The sequence below is a fragment of the Heptranchias perlo genome, chromosome 1, assembly GCF_035084215.1.
Source record: "Heptranchias perlo isolate sHepPer1 chromosome 1, sHepPer1.hap1, whole genome shotgun sequence".
Classification (NCBI taxonomy): domain Eukaryota; kingdom Metazoa; phylum Chordata; class Chondrichthyes; order Hexanchiformes; family Hexanchidae; genus Heptranchias; species Heptranchias perlo.
In genome coordinates this window covers 75,860,139-75,881,170 of record NC_090325.1, presented here as the reverse complement: position 1 = coordinate 75,881,170, position 21,032 = coordinate 75,860,139, and the positions used below count along the sequence as shown (strand labels likewise).

The following is a 21,032-nucleotide window of genomic DNA, read 5'->3' as shown; positions in this document are numbered from 1 at the left end:
TACTTTCCTAATTAATATGAATAGTTTTATGTCATCAGCACATTTAATAATACTGTAGACTTCCTATTCCTTATTTTTCACTTACATCCAGATCACATATCTGTACAACACAACTAGTTAATTTATTCCAGACAGCATTTTCTGTTTATCATCAGTCTGCCTTTGGTTAAGTCAATTCTCAATACATTTAGACCATTTGTCATCTGTTCCATGAGCTTCAACCTTCCCTTCCAGTCTTGCATGAGGAGCTTTGTCAAACGTCTTTTGAAAGTCTAAGTAAATTACATTGGCTGTGATATCCTCTACAAATAGCTTAGTTATTTCCTCAAAGAATTTCGATAGGTTTGTAAATTATTGACCTATTACTTCTGACTGCTCTCCGATACTGTGCTCTTTAAATGTTAATTTATAGCAAACTATTCAATTACACTGGGCAAGATTTTGCTGGAGCGGGGCATCTCAAGGTGAGCCCCGTTAGTTCAAGTTGTTTGTGCAATTTAGGTTTCAACATTTTTTGCACACAAAGTTGCTGGAAGTGTGAGCTGAAAACGACGCAACAAAGGCAACGTGGCTTCTGAGACCTTGGTGAACAATGGGACAAATAGTGTATCTCCTTCACCAATGAGATATGAGGATTGAGCAATAAAGAGAGGAAGGACTGAGAAAGAGGGTAAATTAGAGTGGGTGAATTCAATGTCAAATCAGCTACAGAAAGAGAAATAAAGAGAGGGGACAAAAGATTGGATTAAGAGAGAGAAAGAAAAAGAGACAGAAAGGAAAAGTGAGAAAAAAAAATTTGACATTTGACATTTTCAAAATCTCCTAAAACAATTCACAACCTGAAGGAATGAGACTCTACCCTTAATTGTTTACTTTCTGGGCAAGAGAGGTTGATTGGCAGTCATTAACAATTAATTTTCACTGGCTAGTTTAATGGGCAATTAATGTGCAAATGCAGCAACTTCATGAAAATCACGGGGTGGTTGAGCGTGAGATGTTGTTTTCGCGAAGCTAACAGCAGAGCGGCGCAAGTCGGCGAGCAACTTGTGGTGATTCGCAATTAACAGGATATCTCTTCCTCGCCACAAGTTGCTGGCCGATTTGCGCATTAATAATGATGTGCATCATTCAGTGCCATTATTTTTTCAGCAAAATCTGACCCACTTAATTTATGCAACCGCAATTAAAATATTTTTTTAAGTTTTCATAAGACTGTTACTTTTCAAATTGCCCATTGCCTTAAAAATTGTGATCTAATCTATGATTTTCAGTGTGATTTTCCAGCTTGGATTTTTAACTGATATCCCTTCATACCTCATCATCCTCATTGACCTTGCTGCAGTGTTCAGTTGGCCACACCATCCTCCTTCGTGGCCTCTCCTCCATCATCCAGCTATGTGACATTGTCCTACCATGGTTCCATTTCCTACATATCTAAATGTAGCAAAATCTACCCGTTCTCCTGAGTGTTCCAGGGATCTATCCTGGGCCCTCTTTTTATTGACTTGCTGTCCCTCATTGACATCATCCAGAGGTAAAGAATTAGTTTTCATGTGTATGCTGGGGTAAATTTCCACCATTTCCCTTGATTGCCTCTGCGCTGTCAGATTACTTATCTGATACTCAGTCCTGAATGAGTCACTGCTTCCTCCAGCTCAACATCAGGAAGACCAAAGCAGTCATCTTTGGCCCACACCACAATCTTGGCTCCCTTTTCAAGGATTCCATCCCCCTCCATGGCCACTGTCTGGGGCTTAACCAAACCTCTAACTACCTGTTCAACCCCAAGCTGTATTTCACATCTCTCGATCACAAAGATCTCTTACTTCCATCTCTGCAACAATGCCTACCTCTGCCTCCTTCCTGCTGAAACCCTCATACAGACCTTTTGTCATTCTAGACTTGACTACGCCAATGCTGTCCTTACTGGTCTTCTGTCATGGCCTTACCCCTCCCTATCTCTGCAATCTTCTCCAGCCCTATGTCTCCCTTGCCCTCCCTTAATACTCGTTTTTATCTAACTCTGGCTTTTTGTGCAATTCCCAACCCCTCCCATTCATGCCACCATCAATAGCAGGGTCTTCAGGCACCCGAGCTCTACTCTGGAATTTCCTCCCAAGCTTCTCCATCTCCCCCCTTCAAAAACCATTTCAAAAGCCATTTCGTTGACAGCTTTGTTACTCTTCCCAATCTCTATCCCTTCTTGGCTTGAAATCTGTTTCCTTCCGTGCATAGTGCCTTGGAATATGTTTTACCTAAAAGTTACTCCGAAAATCTATGTTTGTTTTGTTACTAATCTTGTCTAAGCCACATACCTCTGGAACCCTGCTGTAAAACACTTTTTGGTTGTTCATTTTTCATTGCCTTGGACATCTCCAAAGCCTTTGATAAGACACTGTACACTTCTAAACAAGTTGTAATTATAGAGGTAATTTTGCAAGTACACACTAGCAGTGAGGGACCTCCTCACCACCAAGCTTATTTGGAAAATTTAGGCTTGCATGTAAAGCTGTATTCATAGCTTTCCAGTTTCTTTTCATTGCTTTATCTGTGTTACAATTGATCTTCCTCTGACTTTCGTCCCTTCAAGTTAGCAATTCTCCAGGTCTAAGGTCCCTCTTCAACCCTTCCATTTCTGTATCAATAACCTCTATTCGCCCTCCAACCCTATCAATTATTTCTTGCAGATCTTGAGCTGCAACTGCAGATAACTTTCATTTCTATCAGTGTTGAATCACTAAATTGTGAACTCAGTGGAGCAATGTAAATCTTGTTGATTTCAACTCTTCAAAGACAATTTTGTTCAAACACCTTGAAAGACCAGCTATTAACTTTGTTCTCTTTTGACTTCATCCTCAATCCTTCACATATTGATATTCTTGGTTTCAGTATTTGCTCTAATAGGAAATAGAATGTCCACATCTGCAGTGCTCAAGATAACTCCAAGAAGTTTGGTATTGTGCCAAATGTGCCTTTTTTCTTGCATATGTCTGTTCATAACTTGAGCTCAGCTCAATTAACTATGGAGGCTAGATTTTAAAAATATATGGAAGGTCTTTTTGGTTGTTTTAGTTTATTGCCTGCCAATTGTGGGCCCAGTAGCCAAGAGGATCATGTATCATGATTCATATTGGTCTTGGTTGGGGGAAAGGGTTTGAAGAGGGAAAGTTCACGCCTCCTCTCCTTAGATTGTCCCTTTTGTGGCATTTTAATTCAGTCCTCAGCAAACAACTGCCAATGCCGTTTAAATCTACAGATTTTTGAGCTTTGCATCCAAAATCCACATTACTGATATTTGTGTCACTGCAAAGAATTAGTGAGCTACACACATGTGTACGGAGAATTTGCAGCTTAGTATGACATGTGGACAGTGCAATACTATGTCACATCTCTTATTCCTGTTTAAGATTATCTCTGGTATTTATTTATGTCAAGATTATAGTACTAAACTTTCATCTACTAGATCATACCACTTCCACTGGGAGGAAATATCTCCTGTGGATGTGCATAGCATGTTAGCATTCTATATCAACAGAATTTTATTATCAGGGTAGGCAGTTTGTATCCTTTTGGAGCTAAGCTTTGGGCACACCCGTTACTAAGCAGAGGTTAAGAAATAGTGGCTTCTCTTTCCTTGTGTTAATTTTCTGGTGGAGTGGGACCACTCCTTAATCCAACAGAGAGAATTACTCTCAAGATCATTTGTAACGCAGGTACTTGCCCATGTTTTTTTTAAACTGTTATTGTTGTCTTGAATGATAGCAAAAAATATTGAGTGCCTTGACATGTTGAGGCTCCAGGCTACCCTAAAAATATAGGTGCTCAGACACACTACTATAAACATTTTGGTATGCTGCTGTTGCATGCAAAGTTTGAATGAAACAAGAATGATCGATTTGCCCAACTGTGTTTTGGTCTTCCTCATTCTTCAAAATGTAACCTCTATATATACAGTAAGATATTGCCCATGATTCACCGGGGTAGGGGGGCGGAATTTTTTGGGGGATGCTCCTCTTTTTGAGAAGCTTCTGCCGACAGAGCGGTTGGGTGGTCTTTTTTCCCCTCCTGGTATAATTATAGTCAAATTCTGAGACTTGCCATCAGTCATTGTCCCAGAAGAAGCAGCATCAGTGGCGGGTGCTTCACAGTGGAATAGGCAAAAATCACTTGACCGAGATAGCAGCAGAATGAGATTAACTTCCCTACTCTCTGGTGACTTCCTCTGACAGATGGCAGCAAGTCATATTCGCACATGAAAGTTGAAATGCTTTTAGAGAATGAGGAGAGCCATACGTGTGATTCTTATGGTCGTCAAGCCTTGGTGTTTTTTAAAGTCATGCTATTGATTGATTTTTTTTTTCCTTGTTGGATAAGTTTTGTCTATTTTCTATTTGTTCATTTTTTATATTTGTTGTTCTCCAATCCTAGTACACAAACCCTGACACACAAAAACATTGCTCACCTACCCTAGTGGTACCTCTGAACAACAACAACTTGCATTTATGTAGCTCCTTCAACGTAGAAAAACTTTCTAAAGCACTTCACAGAGCTGTAGTCATAAAATGGATTCCGAACCAAAGGAGGAGATATTAGGAAGAGAAATGCTTGGTTAAAGAGGTGGGTTTTAAGGAGGGTCATAGAGGCAGAGGGAGATAATTCCAGAGTGTACTCTTTCCCCACCCCCCCCCCCCCCAATCATTCACCTCCACCATCTCTCTCTCTCTTTAAAAAAAAAGGATTATCCATTAACTTTTATAGAACAACTTCTCTTTTGCTGCTTCTCCCGTCAAACTCCGTTCCCCCAAATAAAACAAATATTTCACAATCCCCACTCAGCCAGCTAACACTCCAAGTTCAGATGTAAGACCAATATAAACATGAAATATGCATATGTATGAGTTAGTCTCCAGTGTGAACTGCCTTTATGTTGAGTTGAGGCTTTTAGTCCCATTCATTTCTCCACTACTTTTTTCTCTTCTGATATTAATTACTTTAAGTCCCTCACTCTCATTAGCCCCTTAGTTCCCCACTATTTCTGGTATGCTTTTTGTGTCTTCTACTGTGAAAACAGATACAAAATATTTGTTTAATGTCTCTGCCATTTCCTTATTCCCCATTATAATTTCTCCTGTCTCAGCCTCTTAGGGACCATGGTTTCTTTTGCTACTCTCTTCCTTTTTATATACTTGTAGAAGCTCTTACAATCCGTTTTTATATTTCTTGCTAGTTTACTTTCATATTCTATTTTCTCCCTTTTTATGATCATCCTTTGCTGGTTTCTAATACTCTCCCAATCCTCAGGCTTGCTACTGTTCTTCGCAACATTATAGGCCTCTTCTTTTAATCTATTGTTATTCTTAACTTCTTCAGTTAGCCACGGATGAATCACTTTTCCCATGGAGTTTTTATTTCTCAATGGAATGTATGCTCGATGAGAATACTGAAATATTTCTTTAAATGTTTGCCATTGCTTATCTACTGTCGTACCTTTTAATTTAATTTCCCAATCTATCTTAGCCAACTCGCCCCTCATACCTATGTAATTGGCTTTATTTAAGTTTAAGACTCTAGTCCCATTCCCCTGCTCTTTCCCCATAGCCCTGTAATTTATTTCCCTTCAAGTATTAATCCAGTTCCCTTTTGAAAGTTACTATTGAATCTGGCTCCACCACCCTTTTAGGTAGTGCATTCCAGATCATTACAACTTGCTGCATAAAAAAATGTTTCCTCATGTCACCTCTGGCTCTTTTGCCGATCACCTTAAATCTGTGTCCTCTGGTTGCTGACCCTTCTGCCACTGGAAACAGTTTCTCCTTATTTACTCTATCAAAACCGTTCATGATTGTGAACACCTCTATCAAATTTCCCCTTAACCTTCTCTGTTCTAAGGAGAACAACCTCAGCTTCTCCAGTCTCTCCACACAACTGAAGTCCCTCATCCCTGGTACCATTCTAGTAAATTTCTTCTGCACCCTTTCTAAGGCCTTGACATCCTTCCTAAAGCGGGGTGCCCAGAATTGAACACAATACTCCAGCTGAGGCTGTTCTGTACAGGTTTAGTATAACTTCCTTGCTTTTGTATTCTAAGCCTCTATTAATAAAAAAGCAGATGGGATCCTGGGCTTTAACAGCCGTCTCAACTTGTCCTACCACCTTCAAAGATTTGTGTATGTGCACCCCCATGGGAAAAGTGATTTATCCGTGGCAAACTACAGAAGTTAAGGATAGTATTAGATTAATACTGTTTAGTTGATATTGCCTCTCCACATTCTTCCTACCAAAATGCATCACTTCATCGCTTCTCTGTGTTAAATTTCAACTGCCATGTGTCTGCCCATTTCACCGGTCTGTCTATGCCCTCCTGAAGTCTGTTACTATCCTCCACATTGTTTACTACATTTTTGAGTTTCATGTCATCTGCACACTTTGAAATTATACCCTCTGTACCCAAGTCTAGGTCATTAATAGATACCAAAAAGAGCAGTGGTCCTGATACTGACCCCTGGGGAACACCATGGTATACTTCCCTCTAGTCTGAAAAACAACCGTTCACCACTACTCTCTGCTTTCTGTTCCCTAGCCAACTTTGTATCCACACTGCCACTGTCCCTTTAACCTGATGGGCTATAATTTTGTTAACAAGTCTATTATGTGGTACTTTACCAAATGCTTTTTGAAAGTCCATATATACATCAACCACACTCCCCTCATCAACCCTCTCAGTTACTTCTTCAAAGAACTCAATCAAGTTAGTCAAACACGATTTTCCCTTAACAAATCCATGCTGACTTTCATTTATTAGCCCATACTTTTCCAAGTGCCAATTAATTTTGTCCTGGATTATTGCCCCTAAAAGTTTCCCACCACCGACGTTAGGCTGACTGGCCTGCAATTGCCGGGTATATCCCTTTCCCCTTTTTTGAAGAGGGGTGTAACATTTGCAATCCTCCAGTTTTCCGGCATCATCCCCATATCTAAGAGGACTGGAAGATTATGGCGAGAGCCGCTGCAATTTCCACCCTTTCTTCCCTCAGCAACCTAGGATGCATCCCATCTGGACCAGGTGGCTTTTCTACTTTGAGTACTGCCAACCTTTTAAGTACCTCCTCTTTATCTATTTTTATCCTATCCAATATCGCTACTACCTCCTTTACTGCTACCAATGGCAGCATCCTCTTCTCTAGTGAAGATGGATGCGAAATATTCATTTAGTGCCTCAGCCATGCCCCCTCCCTCCACAAGAATATCTTTTTTGGCCCGAATCGGTCCCACCCTTCCTTTGACTACCCTTTTACTATTTATATATTTATAAAAGACTTTTGGGTTCCCTTTTATGTTAGCCGTTAATCTATTCTCATATTCTCTCTTTGCCCCTCTTATTCCCTTTTTTAGATCTCTTCCGATTTGCCGTAACTTTGGCAGAAGATTGACATGCATGACCACTTATGCAGGGTTTCTGCCAAACTTACTCCGGGAATTCCAGATAACAGTGCAGAAATTCTACCCATGTTCTTCACTAGGTCTTTCAACAGCTGGCCTTAGCCCATCTGGTAAATTTATTTTTGGGTTGCTGCCAGCTGCAGAAGAATTGCTTGTTGGGAGCTGGTGCTAATAACACAGAACAAAAACCCACATAAACTAAGTTATATTCAAGAATTTTGACTCAGCTACTGTCTCTTTGATATCATTTTTAGCTGGCTGCTTCCTAGTTCAGCAGCCACTTATTAGGGGAGAAAGAAAAAGTGAAAAAAATTGAAAAGAAACAGATAAGAAATGAATCATCTCAGAGGATTAAATGAGACGTGAGGGAACAAGAAGAAGTAACATGAGTAATCAAAGGGTGAAGAAAAAGGGAAAGTAAAAAGAATTAAAAGAAAATAAGAGTTCAAGCAAAAGAAAGGAGAAAAGGTGAAAAATTCAAAAAGTGAAAAAGTAAAGAACAGAAATGAAGGCGTAAAAGAGCAATCAACATAAAAGGAATCTGGGAAGAGAGAAAAACATGGATGAATAGAAGAAAATGTGGGCAACAGAAGTCAAGGTATGGTGGTAAATAAAAGTGAGTGAAGGAGAAGCAAGAGAGTGTGAAATGCGAGAGGAGAGTGCACAGCAGGGAAATCACAGGGAAGAAAGAAAGATAATAAGAACGTACGAAATAGGACCAGGAGTAGGCCACATGGCCACTCAAGCCTGCTCCGCCATTCAATCAGATCATGGCTGATCTTGACCTGAACTCAACTTACCTGCTGATCCCCATATCCCTAGATTCCCCAGAGTCCAGAAATCGGTCTAGCTCAGCCTTGAATATACTCAACGACTCAGCATCTACAGCCCTTGGGTAGAGAATTCCAAAGATTCACAACCCATTGAGTGAAGAAATTCCTCCTCATCTCAGTCTTAAATGGCCGACCCCTTATCCTGTGACTATGCCCCCTAGTTCTAGACTCTCCAGTCATGGGAAAGAACCTCTCACTGTCTACCCTGTCAAGCCTCCTCGTAATCCTATATGTTCCAATGAGATCACCTCTCGTTCTTCCAAACTCCAGACAGTATAGGCCCATTCTACTCAACCTCGCCTCGTAAGACAACCCTCTCATCCCAGGATGCACCTTCGCTGCACTGCATCTAAGGCAAGTATATCCTTCCTTAGACGAGGAGACTACAAATATACGCAGTATTCCAGGTGAGGTCTCACCAAAGCCCTGTACAATTGTAGTAAGACTTCCTTACTTTTGTACTCCAACCCCCTTGCAATAAAGGCCAACATTGCATTTGCTTTCCTAATTGCTTGCTGTACCTGCATGCTAAACGTTTTGCGTTTCTTGAACGAGGCCACCCAAATCTCTCTCAACACCAAGATTTAATAGATTCTCACCATTTAAAAAAATATTCAGTTTTTCTATCCTTCCTATCAAAGTGAATAACCTCACATTTCCCCACAATATACACCATCTGCCACCTTCTTGCCCATTCACTTAACCTGTCTATATCCTTTGCAGACTCTTTGGGCTCAATATTAGCAGGGTGGCGGGTTCGCGGCGGGGGGTCTATTTGGCACGTGGGTAACGCGCCCGGTGAAATCAGTCTGCCGCGATCGCAGGCTGATTGGATCCACTTACCTCTTGTTCCGGGTTCCCCGCTGCTGAGATGCGCGTCGGGCGGACTGCGCATGCGCAGTAAGGTCTGTCAGCTGGAGGAGCTCTATTTAAAAGGGCAGTCCTCCACTGACAGATGCTGCAAGAAATAGGAAAAATTACAGCATGGAGCAGCCCAGGGGGAAGGCTGCTCCCAGGTTTAATGATGCCTCGCTCCAGGTATCATTGGATGGGGTGAGGAGGAGGGAGAGGACAGAGATCTTCCCCCCCCGGCGGGTGGGAGGAAGTGGCCTGCCTCTGCCACCAAGAAGACCTGGCTCGAGGTGGCAGAGGAGGTCACCTGCACCACCAACATATAGCGCACCTGCTTACAGTGCAGGAGGCGCTGTAATGACCTAAGTAGGTCAGCCAAAGTGAGTACACTTATTCATTCCCCTACACTCCGTCTGCCATATCACCGCCTCCACCCCACATCTCCTTCTGCACTGCCAACACTATTCTGTCACGTCACCCCTCACACCCACTCAAAGCTCATCCTCAACTCACCTGCACTTACTCACCTCGCCAGTACTCATCCCGCCACTACCACTCAACCCAATCCTCATACAATCTCATGGCTCTATCTCATGCATCTCTTTCACGGTCAGCCTCACTCAACCTGCCGCTACCTGTGCTGCAGCCACAGGGCATGCATCACATATGTGCAGTAGGCAGCGTAAGGCAAACGTGTTGTGAGCATGAAGGGGATGCACAAGGGTGTTTGAGGGTTTGTCATGGTTTTTACTTTTATTTAATTTCTGACCAACTCACGTCACATTATATTGGCACCACTACCGCCACGTCTTTGCGAATCTTGTCTGGTTTGTGCAATAATGCCCTTGCCTGAGGATCACAATGAAGACCCACACCTGATGCCACCCATTGTGTCACTGCAGAGTGGGTGTAGGCGTATTTGCAGGGCTCTTTTGTGCAGACGACTGAGAGACGTCGGCGATGTCCCCGGTGGCACCCTGGAAGGATGCGGAGGAGAAGTTGTTGAGGGCAGTGGTGACTTTGACAGCGACAGGTAAGAAGATGGTGCTTGGGCCAGCCGGGAGCAGCTCGGCATGAAGGAGACTGCAGATGTCCACGACTACATGTCGAGTGACTCTGAGCCTCCGTGTGCACTGCTCCTCAGAGAGGTCCAGGAAGCTGAGCCTCGGCCTGTAGACCCTGTGGCGAGGGTAGTGCCCTTTGCGACGCATCTCTCTCTGCCTTTGCCTTCCCTCCTGCTGTGCAGGTGGATGTGTCACAGCACTGTGTGGGGCTCCACGTGTCAGAGGTGGACGGCGAGACTGGTGATGCTGTTCACCCTCCGAGGAGGTCATGACTGCAGCTACGGCGGCCCCCATCCGGAAGATGTACATCTGAGGGGGTCCGCAAGGTAGATACATGTCTCTGGACCCCAGAGTAAGTGTGCAATTTGTTGAATTTGATTGTTAGGAGGAGGGTGGTGGAGGCCAAACTTTGTCCAAAGTGACAGAGTAGCCTCCTGCAATGAGTGAGGGTCTCCCCCCACCACCTGTCAAATGGACCTTTGCAGCTGCCACAGGCTGATAGCTGCAACACGTCCATTTCAACTGGGAGTGTTTCCCCCAGTACGGGAAACAGTCCCAGTTGTTTGTAAAATCCCACTCCTCCTGAAATATCTCCTTAATCAGGTCTGTTAACGACCTGAAATACCAGAATAAATACTTTTAAGTGGCACCTCGCCGGCTTTAATTGCCTGCGGGAGTCCCACATGCGGAGGCTGCACGCGTACGTCAGCGCATCTGTGGGGAACCCGGAAGTGGGCGGGTTGGAGCCGGGCTCCCGACCTGCTCCGGGATTCCCCAATTTTCGGAGCTCCCCCGCCAGGAACGCACCTGGTAGCGGGTGCTAATATCGAGCCCTTTGATTCCTCCTCACAGCTTACTTTCCCACCTAGCTTCGCATCGTCAGCAAACTTGGATACATTACACTTTGTCCCTTCATCTAAGTCATTAACAACCTTTTATGTGGCACCTTATTGAGTGCCTTTTGAAAATCCAAATATACGACATTCACTGGTTCCCCTTTATCTACCCTGCTAGTTACATCCTCAAAAAACTCTTAATAGGTTTGTCAAACACAATTTCCCTTTCATAAAACCATGCCTAATCATATTATGAATTTCTAAGTGCCCTATTACTGCTTCCTTCATAATGGATTGCAGCATTATCCCGATGACGGATGTCAGGCTAACTGGCCTGTAGTTTCCTGTTTTCTCTCCCCCTCCTTTCTTGAATAGCGGGGTCACATTGGCTACCTTCCAATCTGCTGGGACCGTTCTAGAATTTAGGGAATTTTGGAAGATCATAACCAGTGCATCCACCATCTCTGCATCCACCTTTTTTAGAACCCTCCGATGTAAGCCATCAGATTTATCAGCTTTTAGTCCCATTAGTTTCTCAAGTACTTTTTCTCTACTGATATTAATTACTTTAAGTTCCTCACTCTCATTGGACCCTTGGTTCCCCACTATTTCTGGTATGATTTTTGTGTCAGCTACTGTGATGGAAGGTGTCATCGACAGTGCTATCAAGCAGCACTTATTCACCAATAATCTGCTCACCGATCCTCAGTTTGGGTTCCGCCAGGACCACTCGGCTCCAGACCTCATTACAGCCTTGCTCCAAACATGGACAAAAGAGCTGAATTCCAGAGGGGAGGTGAGAGTGACTGCCCTTGACATCAAGGCAGCATTTGACCGAGTGTGCTACCAAGGAGCCCCAGTAAAATTGAAGTCAATGGGAATCTGTGGGAAAATTCTCCAGTGGCTGGAGTCAAACCTAGCACAAAGGAAGATGGTAGTGGTTGTTGGAGGCCAATCATCTTTGCCCCAGGACATTGCTGCAGGAGTTCCTCAGGGCAGTGTCCGAGGCTTAACAATCTTCAGCTGCTTAATCAATGACCGTCCCTCCATCATAAGGTCAGAAATGGGGCTGTTCGCTGATGATTGCAGAGTGTTCAATTCCATTCGCAACCCCTCACATAATGAAGCAGTCCGTGCCTGCATGCAGCAAGACCTGGACAACATCCAGGCTTGGGCTGATAAGTGGCAAGTAACATTCGCTCCAGGCAATGACTATCCAACAAGAAAGAGTCTAACCACCTCCCCTTGACATTCAGTGGCATTACCATCGCTGAATCCCCCACCATCAACATCCTGGGGGTCACCATTGGCCAGAAACTTAACTGGACCAGTCACATAAATACTGTGGCTACAAGAGCAGGTCAGAGGCTGGGTATTCTGCAGCTGGGTATTCTCCTGACTCCCCAAAGCCTTTCTACCATCTACAAGGCACAAGTCAGGAGTGCCATGGTATACTCTCCACTTGCCTGGATGAGTGCAGCTCCAACAACACTCAAGAAGCTCGACTCCATCCAGGACAAAACAGCCCGCTTGATTGGCACCCCGTCCACCACCCTAAACATTCACTCCCTTCACCACCGGTGCACCTTGGCTGCAGTGTGTACCATCCACAGGATGCACTGCAGCAACTCGCTAAGACTTCGTCGACAGCACCTCCCAAAGCCACAACTCTACCACCTAGAAGGACAAGAGCAGCAGGTACATGGGAACAACACCACCTGCACGTTCCCTTCCAAGTCACACACCATCCCGACTTGGAAATATATCGCTGTTCCTTCATCGTCGCTGAGTCAAAATCCTGGAACTCCTTTCCTAACAGCCCTGTGGGAGAACCTTCACCACACGGACTGCAGTGGTTCAAGATAGCGGCTCACCACCACCTTCCCAAGGGCAATTAGGGAATAAATGCTGGCCTTGCCAACAACACCCACATCCCATGAACGAATTTAAAAAAAGACAGATACAAAATATTTGTTTAACGCATCTGCCATTTCCTGTTCCCTCATTATAATTTCTCCTGTCTCAGCCTCTAAGGGACCAACATTTACTTTCGCTACTCTCTTCCTTTTTATATACTTGTAGTAGCTCTTACAATTTGTTTTTATATTTCTTGCTAGTTTACTTTCATATTCTGTTTTCTTTCATCAATCTTTTGGTTGTCCATTGCTGGTTTCTAAAACTCTCAGAATCCTCAGACCTACTACTCTTCTTGGCAACATTATAGGCCTCTTCTTTTAATCTAATACTATCCTTAAGTTCTTCAGTTAGCCACGGATGGGTCACTTTTCCAGTGGAGTTTTTATTTCTCAATGGAATGTATATTTGTTGAGAATTTTGAAATATTTCTTTAAATGTCTGCCACTGCTTATCTGCTGTCATACTTTTTAATCTAATTTCCCAATCTACCTTAGCCAACTCTCCTCTCATATCTTTGTAATTGGCTTTATTTAAGTCCAAGTACGTCAATCTCAAACTCGATGTGAAATTCTATCATGATCGCTCCTCCCCAGAGGATCCTTTACCATGAGATTACTAATTAATCCTAAGTCATTACACGATACAGGATCCAAATTAGCCTATTCCCTGGTTGGTTCTACGACGTATTGTTCTCGGAAACTCTCTCGGATGCATTCCCTGAACTTGTCCTCCAGACTACCTTTGCCAATTTGATTTGTCCAGTCTATATGAAGATTAAAGTCCCCTACGATTATTGCATTACTAATGTAACAAGCTACTATTATTTCTTGATTAAGACTCTCTCCAATGGTATAGCTACTGTTGGGGGGCCTATAAACTATTCCCACCAGTGTTTTCTGCCCCTTGTTATTTCTTATCTCCACCCATACTGATTCTACTTCCTGATTTTTTTTTTTTTGGTCGTCCTTTGCTGGTTTCTAAAACTCTCCCAATCCTCAGGCTTACTACTCTTCTTGGCAACATTGTAGGCCTCTTCTTTTAATCTATTGCTATCCTAAACTTCTTTGGTTAGCCATGGGTGGATCACTTTTCCCATGGAGTTTTTATTTCTCAATGGAATGTATATTTGTTGAGAATATTGAAATATTTCTTTAAATGTTTGCCATTGCTTTGCAACCATCATACCCTTTAATTTGGTTTCCCAATCTATGTTAGCCAACTGCCCCTCATACCTATGTAATTGGCTTGATAAGTTTAAGACTTTAGTTTCTGACTTAAGTACATCACTTAATGATGAACTGCAGGAATGTGCTGCTTTTTAATGACAGTTAGGTTGCATTCTTCCTTAAAACCTGGCAACATTTTCAGTAGTCCATAGCCTGGGTAACAGAGAGAGGACAGAGAGACACTTTTGAGAAGAAGAGAGCCCATTGAAAGGGGAATGGAAATTGTAAGAGATCTAGTTAAATGAGTACAAAGGGACACTTTGGGAGGGGAAGGGAGGTGGGGAGAGAAAGAACTTGCATTCATATAGTACCCTTCATGACCTCGGTGTCCCAAAAATGCTTTACAGCCAATGAATTACTTTTGAAGCGTATTTGTTGTTATGTAAGCAAACACAGTAGCTAATTTGTGCATCGGAAGGTCCCACAAACAACAATGAGATGAATGACCAGATAATCTGTTTTGGTGGTATTGGTTGAGGGATAAATGTCAGCCAGGACATTGGGAGAATTAATCTACTCTTCAAATAGTACCACGGGGTCTCAATTATTACATAACACCTGCAGTGGAGTTGTAAAAGTAAGACCTGTGTCTTATTTCATTATCTCCCCTTAATACGTTATAGGAAGCCTGTGGGAAAACTACTGACAACCAAGCTCGTATAGGAATTCAGCAGAATGAAGATGCAGAGTATATAGAATCCTTGGAAAATGCCAGCACATTGTCTACTTCCTCCAATTTAGAACCTTTTGCTAATGATGATCTAGGTGAGTTTTGCAGATGTGTAATTTTTTTTAAAATTTAAAACTGGACATTAAACTTTTAATAGATGTAATTGGACTGGTTTTATGTTTCATGTGTTACCTCACTCAATGTCACACTGGATTGTTTTTTTGTAATATCTTAATTTAAGAAAAGAGAACCAGATTGCTGTTGAATGTGGTGACATTTTTAATATAAATTCTGAATTTAGTAGTATAGTACAATTGTAATGCAACTGTAATGCAGTCTCGTGTATTTTTATTCTATTTCACAAACTGCTTTTCTAGCTGTTGACACGAATTCAACATGCACACCTCTAAACTCTATTCAGATTTGAGTTATCTCTTTATAACTTAATGTATCTATCAGTGTTTTAAATGTATGCAGAAGTAGAAAATATCCATCTGCCTTTTTTCTATACCATGTGCTTTTTATGAATACAGGTAATACTGTCATTCACTTAGACAAAGCCCTGTCTAGGATGAGGGAGTATGAGCGCATGAAATTTGAAGTTGAAAATAACCAGATTACAGATGTCTGTACCAATGCCATCGAATGTGCTGAAGGTAATCTGGAAAAAAAAGTTAATCAACATCAAATGATATGAAATCATGCAAAAACTTGTACTTGGTCCATAAATTAATTTGGCAGCTGGTAACTTTTCTTACAAGTTACTAGATTTTAACAGACTTGTGAAAGTTAATCTTTGAATTAACTATTTCTTTGTGTAATTGTGTGGTAATATAAGGATACCAAGCCCATGGGTTAACCTTCCTTGTTCTTGCTTTCTCTACAAGAATGTCAAAGAATTTCATCAGTATAGAAGGAGCAGTCAAGTAGTACACGGTTGGCTGCAAGGCATTCTTACAGGATGGAATGGTTTCATTTAATGTTTTTCGCAGAGATGTTGGAGTACGACCTTATGTCAGTACCCAGTGGACTTGTTGGTAGTGGCAACTTTCCGTAATTGTGAAAGTTACATGATAAGCTTACTCAAGTACCTTCTCATGATGTTTCACAGATGGTAGTCAACTTGACTAGTTGGGACAGTGGATGTAAATCAAAACTAATACCATCTGGTGTTAGGGCAACATCTACCCTTCATAGGTGTCTATTTCCAGCCATCTCTGGATTTAGTTGAATTATCTTAAAGGCATTTCAGTAATGCACAACTCAAATGCTCCTCTTTCTAAATTCAGATTCAAAATGTGGATCGTGAGACTCACGCAGTGGTCCTAAATGGCACTTTTTATTTGAGGATATTGATATAACAGAAGGGAGGAAATATCTGAGTTGTGATGTCTTTCTCTGGGGAATGTGGGTCATAAGACTGAGGACCCCTGTCACATTAGGTGCTTTGAGTGGGATTTGGTCCAATCACACATTTAGAGGTCATCGAGGCCATTTTTCTAAGGTGACATTACCTGAAGATAACTAATGCTAGCTTTTCAAAGTGAATGGTTTTAAAGCAGGAGCTAGGACAGTTGAGTTGAAATGTAAAATTATTTCTTGCTATTCAAGACATGCAGGGTTTCTGTGCCTTCTAAGTGTTTCTTATTGTGCTAGGATACTGATCAAGGTCCAAATGAGGAAATTTTTTAAAAATCACAGCACATTGATCAGAAAAAAAAAGCATAATATCTCAGATGAAACCTTTCATCAGAATTGGCATGGCGAGTTGTCCACTTGTCATTGAATCTTCTGTAAACACGGAAAAATTTTGTCAACTATACATGTTCTTTCTACCGAAAGAACAGTTTTGAATTCTTAACTCTTTTCAAAGTGAGCACATGACAGGGTTTAAACAGGTTGCCAAGTCAGTGCACCGTTTGCCTCTAGTTGTGATCAGATGCCAGACCATCCATATTGGTTAAGCCTGCCATAACATCTGGATGATATCTCCTATCCAGACATCATTGGCTTCTCAGGAGGAGCAGACGTTCAAGGAGCAGAATGATGTGGAAGAGAATTAACCTTGGCCATCATAGCTACTGAATACAAGCTGCGTCTTCTTTAGCTGGTGTTTCATGCTTCTCCATAGCCAGCCTTACTATCATTGAGGATCTCCCAACAACCCTACACTCCCAGGTTTCCATCCTCCCCTTTGCTGTATGGACCTCTGCAAGAATAGTCATGGGGAATTTGCATTTCTGTTCTTCATTTCCACTCAAGACAGGTGAACTGTAGAGTTGCATTAACCTCTGAGAAGCCTCTATTTAGTCAACTTTTGCAGAATTCCTTTTGATATTTCCACATTCAACTAAATGCAGGATATTTCCCAGAATCCACTCAAATCAACAAAGCTGTGATGTTCTAAACTGGGTCTTAAGATGTTAAATAATTGGGCCTTAATACACCTTTAACATTCTTTCAAATGTGAAGATTATTCAAATGAAAGAACAGTGCCACACAGTGATTTCTTCCATAAACATAGTGAGCGTCCATATTTGCATAAGAACCTAAGAAATAGGAGCACAAGTAGGCCGTACAGCCCCTTGAGCCTGCTCCGCCATTCAGTAAGATCATAGCTGATCTTAGACCTCTACTCCACTTTCCAGTCCAATTGACTCATTTAGCGTCCAAAAATCTATCGATCTCAGTCGTGAGTATACAGCCTTTTGGGGTAGAGAATTCCAAATAGTCACAACCCTCTGAGTGAAGAAATTCCTCCTCATCACAGTCCTAAATGTCCGACCCCTTATCCTGAGACTATGTCCCCTAGTTCTAGACTCTCCAGCCGGGGGAAATAACCTCTCAGCATCTACCCTGTCAAGCCCCCTTATAATCTTATATGTTTCAATGAGATCACCTCTTATTCTTCTAAACTCCAGAGATTATAGGGCAGTTCTACTCAATCTTTCCTCATTGGGACAACCCTCTCATCCCAGGAATTAATCTAGTGAACCTTTGTTGCACTGCCTCCAAGGCAAGTATATCCTTCCTTAGGTAAAGAGACCAAAACTGTACACAGTACTCCAGATGTGGTCTCACCAAAGCCTTGTACAATTGCAGCAAGACTTCCTTACTTTGTACTCCAACCCCCTTGCATTAAAGGCCAACATGCCATTTGCCTTCCTAATTGCTCGCTGTCCTTGTATGTTAACTTTCTGTGTTTCGTGTACAAGGACACCCAAATCCCACTGAACACCAACATTGAGTAGAATGGGCCTGTACTCTCGAGTTCAGAAGAGTGAGAGGTGATCTCGTTGAAACGTACAAGATTCTGAGGGGGCTTGAGAGGGTAGACGCTGAGAGGTTGGTTCCCCTGGCTGGAGAGTCTAGAACTAGGAGGCATAGTCTCAGGATAAGGGGTCAGCCATTTAAGACTGAGATGAGGAGGAATTTCTTCACTCAGGATTATGAATCTTTGGAATTCTCTACCCCAGCGGGCTGTGGATGCTGAGTCGTTGAGTATATTCAAGGCTGAAATAGATAGCTATTGGGACTCTAGGGGAATTAAGGGATATGAGGGTCGGGCAGGAAAGTGGAGTTGAGGTCGAAGATCAGCCATGATCTCATTGAATGGCAGAGCAGGCTTGAGGGGCCGTACGGCCTACTCCTGCTACTATTTCTTATGCTCTTATTTAATAGTTTTCACCATTTAAAAAATATTCTGTTTTTCTACCAAAGTGAATAACCTCACATTTCTCCACATGATACTCCATTTGCCACCTTCTTGCCCACTCACTTAATCTGTCGATATCCCTTTGCAGACTCTGCATCCTCCTCACAGCTTGCTTTCCCACCTAGCTTTGTATCATCAGCAAATTTGGAAACATTACACTCAGGCCCTTCATCTAAGTCATTAATGTTGATTGTAAATTGCTGAGGCCCAAGCACCGATCCCTGCGGCACCTCACTAGTTACAACCTGCCAACCTGAAAAAGACCCGTTTATTCCTACTGTCTGTTTTCTGTCCATTAACCAATCCTCAATCTATGCGAATATACTACCCCCAATCCCATGAGCCCTAATCTTGTGTAACAACCTCTTGGCACTTTATCGTATGCCTTTTGAAAATCCAAATATACTACATCCACTGGTTCCCCTTTATCTACCCTGCTAGTTACACCCTCAAAAAACTCTTAATAGATTTGTCAATAATGATTTTGCTTTCATAAAACTGTGTTGACTCTGCCTAATCATATTATGATTGTCTGAGTACCCTATTACTACAACCGTAATAATCAATTCTAGCATTTTTCCTACTACTGATGTCAGGCTAACTGGCCTGTAGTGCCCTGTTTTCTCTCTCCTTCCTTTCTTGCTACCTTCCAATCCATGGAGCCCATTCGAGAATCTAAGGAATTCTGGATGATCAAAACCAATTTATCCACTATCTCTGCAGCCACCTTTTTTAAAACCCTAGGATGTAAGCCATCAGGTCCAGGGGATTTGTCAGCTTTTAGTCCCATTCATTTTTCTAATACTTTTTCTTTACTAATATTAATTGCATTATGTTCCTCCCTCTCTTTAGACCCTGGGTTCCCCACTATTTCTGGTATGTTTTTTGTGTCTTCTACTGTGAAGACAGATACAAAATATTTGTTTAATGTCTCTGCCATTTCCTTATTCCCCATTATAATTTCTCCTGTCTCTGCCTCAAAGGGACCCACGTTTACTTTCGCTAATCTTTTCCTACATACTTGTAGAAGCTAATTAATCCTGTCTCATTACATAATACTAAATCTGTAATAGCCTGTTCCCTAGTTGGTTCCTCGACATATTGTTCTCGAAAACTGTCTCGTATGTATTCCATGAACTCATCCTCCAAACTACTTTTGCCAGTGATACTCAGCTGTATCTTTGCTGTCACCCTTGCTATAAGTTAGTAGTCCACTGTACTGTTTGGACATCAAATCCTGGATAAGGCAGAACCTTCTTTAGTGCAATATTGGCATCATCAAAGTCATTCTTTTATTTCCTGCGAGAAACTGCGAAGATTAGTGGCAGGTCAGGAGATTGGACAGAATACAAAAAACAGCAAAGAATGACTAAAAGAATAATAAGGAGGGAGAAATTAGAGTTTGAGAGAAAGCTAGCTAGAAATATAAAAACAGATAGTAAGAGTTTCTACAGGTATTTAAAAAGGAAAAGAATAAGTAAAGTGAGCGTTGGTCCTCTAGAGAGTGAGTCTGGGAAATTAATAGTGGAGAATAAGGAAATGGCAGATGAATTGAATCGATATATTGCATCCGTCTTCACTGTAGAGGATACAAATAACATGCCAGAAATAATTGTGAATCAAGAGGTGAAAGGCAGGGAGGAACTTAAAACATTTACAACCACTAGGGAAAGGGTTCTGAAAAAAATATTAGAACTAAAAGCTGATAAGTCCCCAGGTCCTGACGGACTTAATTCTAGGGTCTTAAAAGAAGTGGTTGCAGAGATAGTCGATGCATTGGTATTAGCTTTCCAAAATTCCCTAGATTCTGGAAGGGTCCCATCAGATTTGAAAATAGCGAATGTAACTCCTCTATTCAAGAAAGGAGGGAGACAGAAAGCAGGAAACTATAGGCCAGTTAGCTTAACATCTGTCATAGGGAAAATGCTAGAATCTATTAATAAAGAGGTTATAGCAGGGCACTTAGAAAATCTCAGTACAATCAGGCAGAGTCAACATGGCTTTGTTGAGAAAATTGTGTTTGACTAATTTATTAGAGTTCTTTGAGGAAGTAACAAGCAATGTGGATAAAGGGATCCTATGGATGTGGTGTACTTTGATTTCCAGAAGATATTTGACAAGGTGCTACATCAAAGGCTACTACACAAAATAAGAGCTCATGGTGTAGGGGGTAACATATTAGTATGGATAAAGGATTGGTTAGCTAAAAGGAAACGGAGTAGGCATAAATGGGTCATTTTCAGGTTGGCAAGATGTAACAAGTGGAGTGCCACAGGAATCAGTTCTGGGGCCTCAACTATTTACAATAAGTGGCAAGTAACATTCGCGACAGACAAGTGCCAGGCAAGGACATCTCCATCGAGAGAGTCTAACCACCTCCCCTTGACATTCAACGGCATTACCATTGCTGAATCCCCCACCATCAACATCCTGGGGGTCACCATTGACCAGAAATTCAACTGGACCAGTCACATAAATA

At 42.0% G+C, this 21,032-nt stretch overlaps 1 protein-coding gene across 6 annotated transcripts in view; it reads left to right on the top strand.

The window, feature by feature from the left end:
* The window catches only part of pcm1 (pericentriolar material 1), a 155,571-nt gene that overhangs the window by 96,721 nt on the left and 37,818 nt on the right, over positions 1-21,032 (top strand). For all 6 annotated transcript variants that reach the window (XM_067986870.1, XM_067986848.1, XM_067986856.1 and 3 more), the window contains 2 exons: positions 14,792-14,933; positions 15,372-15,494. In XM_067986870.1, the coding sequence (XP_067842971.1) occupies positions 14,792-14,933; positions 15,372-15,494 (265 nt within the window). The remainder of the gene's footprint in view (positions 1-14,791; positions 14,934-15,371; positions 15,495-21,032) is intronic.